The sequence below is a fragment of the Lygodium microphyllum genome, chromosome 24 (genome assembly GCF_053477565.2).
Source record: "Lygodium microphyllum isolate KBCC chromosome 24, Lygodium_microphyllum_v1.1.10, whole genome shotgun sequence".
Taxonomy (NCBI): Eukaryota; Viridiplantae; Streptophyta; class Polypodiopsida; order Schizaeales; family Lygodiaceae; genus Lygodium; species Lygodium microphyllum.
The window spans coordinates 72217670-72229016 of record NC_141158.1 but is presented as its reverse complement, the minus strand read 5'-3'; the positions used below and the strand labels follow the sequence as shown (position 1 = coordinate 72229016).

The 11347-nt window shown below is 38.8% G+C and overlaps 1 protein-coding gene across 4 annotated transcripts; it reads right to left on the bottom strand.

Annotated features, from left to right (window-relative positions):
* Nucleotides 1–1896: 1896 nt before the first annotated feature.
* On the bottom strand, nucleotides 1897–8281 carry LOC148015236 (large ribosomal subunit protein eL20z-like). Of its 4 annotated transcripts, none has more exons than XM_087665396.1 (5): nucleotides 8067–8281; nucleotides 6908–7018; nucleotides 4635–4758; nucleotides 2493–2610; nucleotides 1897–2126 (listed from the first exon to the last, which is right to left on the bottom strand). In XM_087665396.1, the coding sequence occupies exons 2-5, from the start codon at nucleotides 6921–6923 to the stop codon at nucleotides 2067–2069; spliced, it is 318 nt and encodes a 105-aa protein (XP_087521522.1). In that variant the 5' UTR covers nucleotides 6924–7018; nucleotides 8067–8281; the 3' UTR covers nucleotides 1897–2066. The 4 variants fall into 4 exon arrangements, with proteins under 4 accessions (XP_087521522.1, XP_087521520.1, XP_087521521.1 ...); XM_087665394.1 differs by having other exon boundaries at nucleotides 6908–7022; nucleotides 8067–8278; XM_087665395.1 differs by having other exon boundaries at nucleotides 6908–7022; nucleotides 7985–8070.
* Nucleotides 8282–11347: the final 3066 nt, after the last annotated feature.

Sequence of the window (11347 nt, the reverse complement as noted above, 5' to 3'; positions counted from 1 at the left end):
GTGGGGACCGCCAAGTGTTTGGCCGTTGTCTTCTACCTCAATACATGTGGGTACCACCAAGCGTTTGGCCATTGTCTTTACCTCAATACTTCCTTGAGGATAGTGACTCTTGCATGGGTTTTACCTTAAGGAGTGCATTATCTTCTTCCTTGAATATTTATTTTTTACCTCTTAGTATGAGCATACATCTTCTACTGATCTTGTGTAGTCATGATGCCTTGATGGAGTGCTTTGACTTACTTATCCATCTCCAAGAATGGATCAAGATGGCTTCAAAATAGCACCTCAAAATATTGAGGCTTAAAAATATATCCATCCTGAATGTAGCCAAATTATAGTCATGTTTCTTAGAGAACTCGGTCACAACCAAATAAATCTTCCCCAATGTAACTCAAGGTCAAGGGATAGCCCAAAAGCCTTTAACCATAAACTACTGAACTTGTCCATGAGGAACTCATTTGAAAGTAGTATGTATTGAACTTAAAGGGACCATCATGGCAACCTTAAATGAAATGAGAAGGAAATTGACAAAGGAGAAGATTGGATTTTAGACAAAAGTATTGATTTGGGCTTGTGAGCAATCCATTAGCAAGTCCTAATTAGGGAGTGCATGTCTAACCTAATGCCTCTCCATGTAGAATCAATACGCTTCTTAACAACCAAATTCGTACAACTTCACACCAGTTGAGGACACAAGCTAGTTGGTACAAAGCTACTTCCCTTATGCCTCTCCATGTAGAATCTTCTTAACAGCCAAATTCAGACAACTTCACACCAGCTGAGGACACAAGCTAGTTGGTACAAAGCTACTTCCCTTGCACCCAAGGAATGAATTTTCTAGTTATGTCAATTGGAACAACAAAGGGAAAAGCACTACATGAGTCGCTACCTAATATAATATGAGATCACATGACACTTCCATTGCCTCTTTGGCCCCTTGACCAAGTGATGGGTTTCTCAAATCAACATAACCTTGGGCTCTTCCTCATTGCGCTACAAAGACATCAAGATCACATTCTACAATCAAGACAAGGGGGCCAATCTAAGACATTCATCAGCACACTCACCAATGTCTTTAGAGCAATAGCAACATCAAGCACCACTGAGTAAGGGGTGTTTAGACTCAATTAGCTACTTGAGGGGTCACCATAATCAAAACAAGAGACCTAGGTCAATCACAGCACCCATGACCCACCAAACCTAGGCCTCAATCAAGATACCATTAGAAGATACATGCGACTTTAGCATATCACTATATAAATCACCCTAGAATGTTAATCTATCTATGTTGGACCAACCCATGCAAGACATGGGGTGAGACTAATATGTTTCCTTCATCACAATGTTCTAATTCCATACTCATACTAAATTCCATCTTATTATTTGTATCAGGCCATTCTTTTTACATTGGCCCTAGGATATAATTAGTCACTTTCTCTTTTCTAGCTTATGTTGTTTTTTTCCTACTCAAGACATTTAGTTTCCCTACTATTGTCTCATAGGCCATTTTGGTCTCTAGGCTCTCCCCTCTCTCTCTCTCTCTCTCTCTCTCTCTCTCTCTCTCCCAAACACACACACACACACACAACCACACTCGTAGAGCTTCTATGTCCTAATCTTCATGCTGATGATAATTAACTCTCATGTTCCACTTAGTACATCTTAAATTTGTCTTAGCTAAAGTACATATGTTACTGATAAATCAAGCTCCACCACATGACAAAAACCTGTCACTAAACTGCATCTAACACCGTACATCCTTTTCACAAATTTCCAAGAACATTGAAGATGTTTTAAGAATCCAACCTCATTACAGCAAACGTTTTTATTTAGAGTCTCAACTTTTGCATCCAATTAGCCAGCCAAAGTAACAGAAGAAATAGATAAATGAAAGAATTCACTTTAAAAGCCATATTTCCCAGCAAATCACAAATCCTATAAAGTGTAGATTTACAAAGGCGATGTGCAACATGTCTTCGATAAGGCTTGAAAGAGCTGAGAGACTTCACTGTAGGAAATCATTCCCATTTGATGAAGAGACCAACGAGACTACGAGTATTTACACATCAATGTCTCAAGCCCACAGTTAAAAGAACAATAAATAATGCAGTTGTACAAATAAGGGCCTGCATAAACAGCACAATCAAGTTGAGTGAACACAAAAGTCTAGGTCTCAAAAGAACATAACACCACTAGTCACCCTTAGAAAGTTCCTGCAAAGCTGTTCTAAATATGGAGGAAACTGTAAGAATTTATCTGCACTATACGAGTATTGATTGTAGTTGCAAAGGTCATTGTAATGAACAGAACATAGTTTCAAACATTTAATGAGCTTCTGGGTGGCTTTATTTCACAGAGTCCAATGCAACACTTAATTAAGAGACTCTAGTATAAGAAGCTCCAAAAACATTCTGAGTTGAAACTTGAAAGCAATTTTTGGCAAAAATCAAAAGTTTTCAGAATTGGAGGCACACAACTTATTAGCAACTTACAGCAACAGCACAGGCAGCAAGCCCAGCTCGTTCTCGTAGATCTGAACGGTAGTAGCTCTTCAAGTATAAAAATGTCCCAAAATACCATGCTGGAGGAAAAATCAATCCTAACAGAAAGCTGTAAAGGAGCATAACTAATTCAGTAAATGAGCAAGAATTAGTTTATGTTTTCATCCTAACAGAACTATAGTTTACAATCACTCCATCATTCAGATGAACAAAACTACTAGCATTACTTGAGCCTCCTAATGTCATGTTCATCCTATTAGCTTCCTCTCTTTTTAAGCAGTTGATTCATATCAGAAAGTAATACACCTTCCACAATCACAGAAACCCTATTATAACTCTCCTCCAAAGCTGGCGTGAGACCACATCTTCATTGGCATGGGGCCCATCCCAATTCCTCTTTGTGGATGCTCTTCTCATTTCACATCTTACACACGTTTCCCGCTTTAAAATCGTATCATGAATAATAGCTTCCCAACCTTTTTTTCAAGCTTCTGTGAAGTGAATTGCATCAGTAGAAAGCGTATATTTTTTTGCCAAATTGTGCCCTTGCATCACAACTCAAAACTGAAAAAAAAAAACTTATACCCTTTTTATAGAAGCCTCAGATTGAAATTCTAGTACAATTTTTGTATCATACCCAAAAAGCCCTTTCATGTAATACCCACAAACCTCAGAATAGTCTAAAAATACTAGCTTTGAAAGATATGGAGACAGTTTTGTCCTGACAATTTTTCTTAGATCTCAATGTTTCTATCCTCCACAATTTTTAACCCGAGAAGGAAACCACTAAAGAGAGGGGACAAGTAGAAATCAAACTTTAAAGGTATAACAAGCAAAAGGTCACAATAAAGCAAAATAAGCCCAAGTTGACTCTCGAATGCCGGCTAAATAATCCTAGGTTTGCATTTTGGGGAGTCCCCACATTTTAGGAGCCTCGGAACAGTTTTGTTTCCATTCTTGTCAATTTTTTGCCCAAGAAGGAAGTCCTTGAAGAGAGAAGACAAGTAGAGACCGAACTTTAAAGGCAAAATAAGCAAAGGCCACAATAAAGCAAAACGAGCCCACTTATTAAGTTAGCTCAGGATTGCCCACCAAATGATCCTAGGTCTGCATTTTGGGGAATCCCCACATTTTAGAAGCCTCGGAACAGTCAAAAATACTCTAAACAATATGGAGTGTTATTCTCAAAATTAGTACGTTCACGTGGAGTTCTTTTTATTCTTGACAAATTTCAGCCCAAAAAGAAAACATGGAGACAGAACTTAAACCGACTAAGTAAGCTGGCTCAGAATAGCCAACCAAATAATCCTAGACTTGCATGATCTATCAAGGAGGACCTATGGCAGTTGAATTGAGTGAAAATATATTCCTGTATAGATTTTTCCTTTTTTGTGGGAAGGAGGGCAGGGGGTAGCCAATCTTCAACCCTCAGTTAGACTTGGTCTCTTTTGTGTTTCTACAACTGTTATCAATGCTCAATAATTGTGTCTGATCATTAAAGTTTGATCTTCCAAGTTTCCTTCAAATTGTAGTCATGGCAATAAGCAATGTGTGAATTGTTAAGCATACTACATTGTCTAGGGCACTTACACCTTGTATAGTCAATAGGTACTTTTTGTGCTCCAATGATTATGCAAGTTGACACTATTCTATTCCTTTGTGTTATGTAGCTACAAATGATAGGGCTCCAATATTGGTGATAAAAGCACTGCAGTGCTAGAAACATTTAAGGACATGAGTAAAAAGGTAAGCAAGTGGTTACTGATGATGTCAGGTCATTATAAGAAGCAGTAAATAATTAGACTGCCAAGTACTCAATCATTGGATTACAATAAAGTTGAAAGACAAATTACTGTGTATGTGCTACATATAAGTAAACTTATGTTGAAAAACATATTCATGCTGACTGATTCTATATGGTAAAAGAAATCTACCTGCTACATATGCAGGACTACTCCAAATGTCTTGTCAAACACTTCAAAAAATAGTGAAAGTTCCAGTATGCACTATGCAATGTGACACAATGCATGAAGTTCCAAAAAATAGTGAAAGTTTCAGTATGCACTATGCAATGTGACACAATGCATGAAGTTCCAAGAAATAGAAGAACTTCACATAAGGAAGCATACTTACGAAAACCAGCCAACGCCACAACCAAAACATGGAAGCGGTTGGTCAAATATTCCACCAAAGGAGTATGAATCAAAATGCTCCCCATCCTCTAATGCAATGTAGCTTCTGCCATTGCTTTGATTTCCTTCAAAAGATAAAACGAAAAACTGTTCAAAAAACCAGTCAGATGAGAAGAAGCTTCACAGCCCATATGCACATGTAAGATATTACTAAACACAATCATCACAATCAGTTCAGGTGGTGGAGACACAAGCCCTCATATGTGCCCTCTAACTCTATTATGCCCATCAAGTGAGTAAGGAAGCAAATTAATGAATGTGACGTTTTAACACTAAGTCACTTTTGCATCTTTCATTCTCATTGACCACAACCCTAAAGATGGTTCCACTCTTTAAGCATTAGCAACAATGCTTATTTTGCAAAGCCTTACTGCATATTAGTCTGGACAGCATAATTTCCCATTCCATGCATCGGTGACCCCAAGGTGAACTTGGGAGTTAAGATTCCAAACTCCAGCTAACAGCAAAGCTTCCCTTTAAGTCTACCCTCCCATGTGGTCAGGTCTACTTCATACCAGCATCATCTAGATGCTCAGCACCAAAAAATAGCTGTTTCTTTGAAATAATTTTTTCTCAAATCAGTTCATTAGACTCCCCCTACTTCTCTTGGATGGTTAACACAAGGATGATTGGGCTGTACCTTGACACCCAGACATTGGCAGCATTTCAAAATCTCAGAACCACAAGTGTCAGAAACATAGGGATAACTTATGATGCATGGTAGTACACACAGTCCATTGTGAGTGATAATATGCATTCAGTAATAGAGCATGATTGGATTCACAGCAATAGCATTCTCTCTTCAAACAAGATGCCTGTCAACAAGAGATCAAATTCAAATACAAAGTTAAGCATTATTGATTCCCAGCTCCAAGTACTTGTTTCATGCATAGTGCCTGCTTAAAAAGACACATCTGTCCTAATGTCCCTGGCCAACAAAACCCGGAGATTGCTCAACATAGACCTCTTCAATGAGACCACCATTATACTGACTTGATGTCTATTTGAATGATGGGTCAATTGTGATGTAATTACAAGCTTCCCCATCGCCCAGGGTGGGGTTCTGCCAACTGCCCAACCACTATCTAGCCCTGTCATGTTCCAAGAAATCAAAAAGGCCCATCACTTCATTGAGCTCTTACAGCAAATTCCTGTTCTGCCAAGTTACATAATAGTGGTTGTCTCAACTGTGAAAACGCACAATGACCTCTCAAATCTAGGTAAGTATGAGCAACAACTTGCCTCTAGAGGTTACCAGAAGGTACAATGGTCGCAAACCTAAAGCTCTTTTTATAAAAGGGACATCCAGTGACCTCCATATTTCCGGATCAAACCATAATGACCAGATTGATAGTGGCTAAGATCCTAGCATTGGAACAACTCCCTCAAATGCACCATCTGCTTGTCCCTGGTGCAACATCCAACATGGCTGCATCCACTGTGGGGTGCAGCATTGTAAACCTCACAATACACACCCTTCCTAGAATTGGAAAATCTGCCAAGTCTTCTCCAAAACATTGTGAACTGTGACTTAACTCTCCTGCAATCACAAGGCTTAAGAAAGAGCAAGTATTGACTGGGACTCTTTGCCTCACTCCGTGATTCATCTGTTGATCTAAACTTTCTGACTGATGGCACACACCTTGATACCGTGACAACTTGTTCTGGTTGACAGGGTTCTCTTAATAGTCAGTGTCCAGCTAGGTTGCAATATCAGAAACTTCTGTCCAAAAAGAAGTTATATCCAAGACAAGCTCAGTGTCACATATTTAAGCTTCCACCAAGCCAGTAGTATCAGGGGTTAACAAGCGAAGCCCGGCTTTGCCTCCCTGCTACTGCAGCCAATGTACCTAATATAAAACAGTGATATACAAGTAAAAGAGAATGTAAACTTCCTACCCCCTAGTTCATAAAACTCTGATATCAATTGTGGTTTTGCACCTGTCACTCACCAAGTTCACTTCCTGCAGCTTGATCTGGTGCACATCAATTCTAGCATGTAGCTATTGCTTCAGCACACAGATGTTGGCTATATTGAGTACTCATGACAAACAGCTAGTAACACTCACATCAAAGTACATTGCAAGCATGAGAATACAACAACCCAAGAAACTGCAACCTTTGAATTTCCATATTTCAGCATCTATTATAGGGCATTAGAGATGCCAACTGAGTAAACCAATGCATACACCTGCTAGAAAGAGAGGTCTATACCTGTCAATTTCTCCATGTCAACTAATGATGAATGCCAAGTGAGGTTTCCACGTTGTGTACCGTTGGAGGTTTTTTATGGCAGGACACAGTCCATTATGCATATGCAAGAAGCTACCTGGCACAGAAGAAGCCATACATCAAAGTGTTTGCAAAAATTTACATCTTTAAGTACACTTGATGCACATCCTACTCAACCCACTGAACCTCTTGAAAAGGCAACAAAGAGAAGCACTGCCAGCTTATCAAAACCGCTTAATAAAGACCAAAACAACAGACTTAGACACCTGTATAATCAATAAGTCATCCAAAGATGCATCTACATGAAAAAAGTCAACTGATACCAACAAAAGATGGGACATTAGAATCCTTCAAATTTGAACCAATAAGTGAATGCAAGCTGTCAGGTTATGATATTAATAGAGACTGATATTATGTAAATCTTCCAACATGGTATGAGAGGAGAATTCTTGGAAAATGGTTAACATGGCAGAATGCATGTCCCGACGTCCTCTGCATCTCAGATCTCCATGCGATGTGGGATACAACAACTTCTCAGCAGATATGGCAACATATCAGCATTTATCAACATGCTCTCGTCCTTATACCAGAGGACATACGAAATGGCCACGAAAAAAAACAGGTGTTTTCTCGTGAATTCTTTGACCCCCACCAACACAATTAGCCCTTCAAAGAAATGCCTAGTGAATTATCTGAAAGCTATAAGAAAAAACAGAAAGGCAACTCTTGGTGTTACTCTGAGTAAGCATGAAAGCAAAATCAAATTCAGTCCTCCACACTGCATGGTAGAAATGATACCGGTCGAAATGTACCAGACTCAGAATTAATGGATGGATTGCAAATTATGGAAAGTCCACAAGATTGATTCACAGAAAACGGAGACGGAAAACCAGAGTGAGATCGAACAGAGACCTTCCTGGCAGATCTACAAGAGCAAAGCCTCCTATAGAAGCTAATGATAAGCTCTCTTAACACAATTAACGAGGCATATCTGGTGACAAAAACAACTGTTATTCATCTGTTCAATCGAAGGAAGAGGAATGGATTCGGAGCTTTTACCATGCCATAGCTTATCTAATAAGAATGAGATGAGAAGCAGGGAATTGATTCAGAGAGCAGAGGATTGGTTCTGAGCATTTACCTTGTCACAGCTAAATGGGTGATAGCCTAGACCTCTGATGAAACCCACAAAGCGTAGGTGCTTTGAAATTATCTTGGTTTGCTCTTTGTTTGTTTCTCTGTCTCATCAGTCTTCGAGCAGCACTTCACAAGAAAATAATTTCAATTGCCTAATTGTGTGTGTGTGTGTGTGTGTGTGTGTGTGTGTGGATTAACTACACGGAATTATTTCATCCTAGGACAAGTTACAACTACTGTTGGCCGGCTAAAGGCTTGCCTCACAAGTTGAGAGGATGCCCATAACACCAATCAAAACCAAGGGAGGACCATCAATTTTCTATGCCAAGATGCATCCTATGTTAGATGCTGCAAATATTACTTATTAATAACACCTCGCATTGTTTATATCAAAAGCTTAGGAGATTCTAGCAAATTAATCATCAAACTAAAAACATCATATCCATGATTAAAAAAATTCTAAATCAACTCTGGGAATTTACTCCAACACGTTATTTTCGTGATCCTCAAGCTCATTACCAGTGCAAGAAACCAATCCAAGTCAACATCATCATTTCTTCATTGCCCTTCTTCTTTAAGGCCACACTCCATGAATCACATGCAATTGGCGCAAGGAAGTTGGAATAGTTGTCAATTATGGGTTTAAGTATCACATGTTTAATCTCAATATGGTACCCTACATCATCAAGGACAAACAAGAGGTGGTCAATTCAAGGCTCTCTGGCTACCAAGAGTAGGAATATCTTCCTTCCTTTGAAGGGATACGTTTATGGTTCTTGTGGTGTTTGCACTTGGTATGGGTGGCTCTATCTTGTTGTAAGGAGTGAGGCCTAAAACCTTGATCCAACACCTAAATATCAATGATGTGGTATGTGCACTCGAAAAATATTGCTCTCAAGAGCACTTGCAGGAAGTGGCAAGGGAAGCAAGTGCCTTATGCCCATGTTTAGTAGCTAGTTCTTTTACTTATTCAAACACTTACACAAGAAAAGAAACATTCATCATAGGGATCATATGACCTATTGAAATTTGGTAAAATGTATGGTTTTATGATCATCTCATGCTTTTGACCAACACATGTCTCACATGTGAAGAAACCCCTGGTTGGGCATGTACATTATTCAACATTTGCGATTGAGTGTCAAATCTTTTAGAGACTGCATTCATATTTATACATTTTTGAAAACAAATGGACAATACATATAGGAGGGTATAACTTTCATGAAGGCTTCATCATACAATCAACATTGACAAAGAGTACTCATGAAGGGAGTTTTAAAGAGCATGCATGAAGGGAGTGCTAAAGTTCTTTTTGTAGAGACTCACCTACACGCACTTAACTCCTTCTTTTCAAATCATTCTTGTTGTTGGCTTACACAATCAAAACAACTTATAATTTAACTTTTTCATTAACAAGTCCAAGCTACCAGGTATTTAATGATTGCAAGGATGGGTTATAAGCATAAAGCCACACCAAACAAACAATGATACTAGGAAATTAACAAAAGTCATTGAAAAGCTTATGCCAATGTTTTAGTAGACTGCCCTTTATGTGATTATTAAGAAAGGGTACCCTATTTTGACAAAGAAATGAGAACATTCATTGAAAATTTGAACATGGCTTGGGGTAGAGCTAAAATTGTATTACTACCTCTTAGTTTGCATGTGGCCATGTTTCGCTCAAATTACTAGCAAACTTACTGAGAATTATTGTAGCTATGAAGACATATTAGAAACTTTAAATCTTGTTTCCCTAGTAGTTCCTCTCTTCACCAATGACAAATAGTAGCACTCTCTCAATTGGTATGGCTATGGATGCTTAGTCCTTCACATAGAACTTTGCTTCTTCACCTTAAAAGTTACCATCAATAAACATTGATGTGTATGATAGATGTTGGTATTTAATTTAAAAATAGCAATAGATGATATCCTTTTACATGCAATAGTGTAACCTTGTCCCTAAACGACATCAAATCTTAAGAAGATAATCTCAAAATGCTTGCAAATATTAAGGACTATGAAACTTTGCTCATACAAATAGGATGGAAGAAAATCAATATTTGACTTATGCATCTTCACACAAGAGCATCTAGTATTAGCAAGAAGGAACATTGAGAACATTAAAATGAATGAAAAATGAGAACGAACAATGTAATTAATTGTAGAAGTTCAACAAATACACCTTTTTCAGATAGTTGACGAGATTGCAAATCAATTGATTGATATCCCTAGTCCTCTCTTATGCTTTGGGGTTTCTCTCTTGTTGTGCAACATAAGGTACCTCATTTAAGTTAGGCACATGAGGCTCATTATTTATCTTGATTCCATAAATAGGGCTAATGTTATGAAGTATACAACATGCAACAATGGGTTTTGTCAATAAGAACTTGTTGGCTTTTCTAATTGGGGGTATTATTTGCCAAGTTTGTTTCAACCTACCAAATGATCACTTCATGAGGATTCTATAGCAAGAAGCCAACTTGAAATTGAAGTCTTGTCTTTGTGGATCCTTGGGAGAAGGGAAACGATGAACCCAATGTGTGTGTGTGTGTGTGTGTGTGTGTGTGTGTGTGTGTGTGCGTGCGTGCGTGCGTGCGTGCGTGTGCGTGCGTGCGTGTGTGCGTGCGTGCGTGCGTGCGCGCGCGCGCGCGAGAGCACGTGCGTGCGTGCGTGCGTGTGTGTGTGTGTGTGTGACTCTCTGTGCCAACCTTGTTGATTGTTAGCTAGATTCAGACATGTGATCTATAGTTGATCAAGAGGGAATGTTAAGCTCCAACATTCCCTCTTGGGCTACTACTTGAGGATCTACACCCTTGAGGCCAACCATGCTAGAGATCAAGCCTTATTCCAACAAGCCCATGGCTTCTTCCATGCCCTCAATGACAAACCTTGGTGATTGTCACCAAGGTTGGTGTGCCATTTGGTGGTAGGTGACTTGTACACTACCTATGCATACAGCATAGAGTATACTTTTTTTACTTGTATATCACTCATACATATAGCATAAGAACAAACTTCTGTTAAGTTTTTTTAATAAAACTTTTAGAGACTATCACTTTAGGTGACTTTGACTTTCTTGAGTCCTTTTTTTGTAGAGACCTCTCTAGATGGAGCCAACAATATTTTTAGACCTAGACTTGAATTTAGGCCGAAGACTCTAGACCTAGGAACTAGAGTGGACTTTGGACCCATTAGACTAGGCTTTAAACTCTAGACTCTACACCCATGATTACACTTGATCCAAAAGTTTTGATGGATCTAGTCACAACAAAGATTTTTATTTAT

What these genes read in the sequence shown, in the direction of transcription:
- LOC148015236 (XM_087665396.1), bottom strand. An exon ending in TGTGGCGTTGGCTGGTTTTC is followed by an intron (nt 2,611 to 4,634) that starts GTAAGTATGCTT and finishes GCTCCTTTACAG; the next exon opens with CTTTCTGTTAGGATTGATTT. An exon ending in TTGCTGCCTGTGCTGTTGCT is followed by an intron (nt 2,127 to 2,492) that starts GTAAGTTGCTAA and finishes CTGTTTATGCAG; the next exon opens with GCCCTTATTTGTACAACTGC.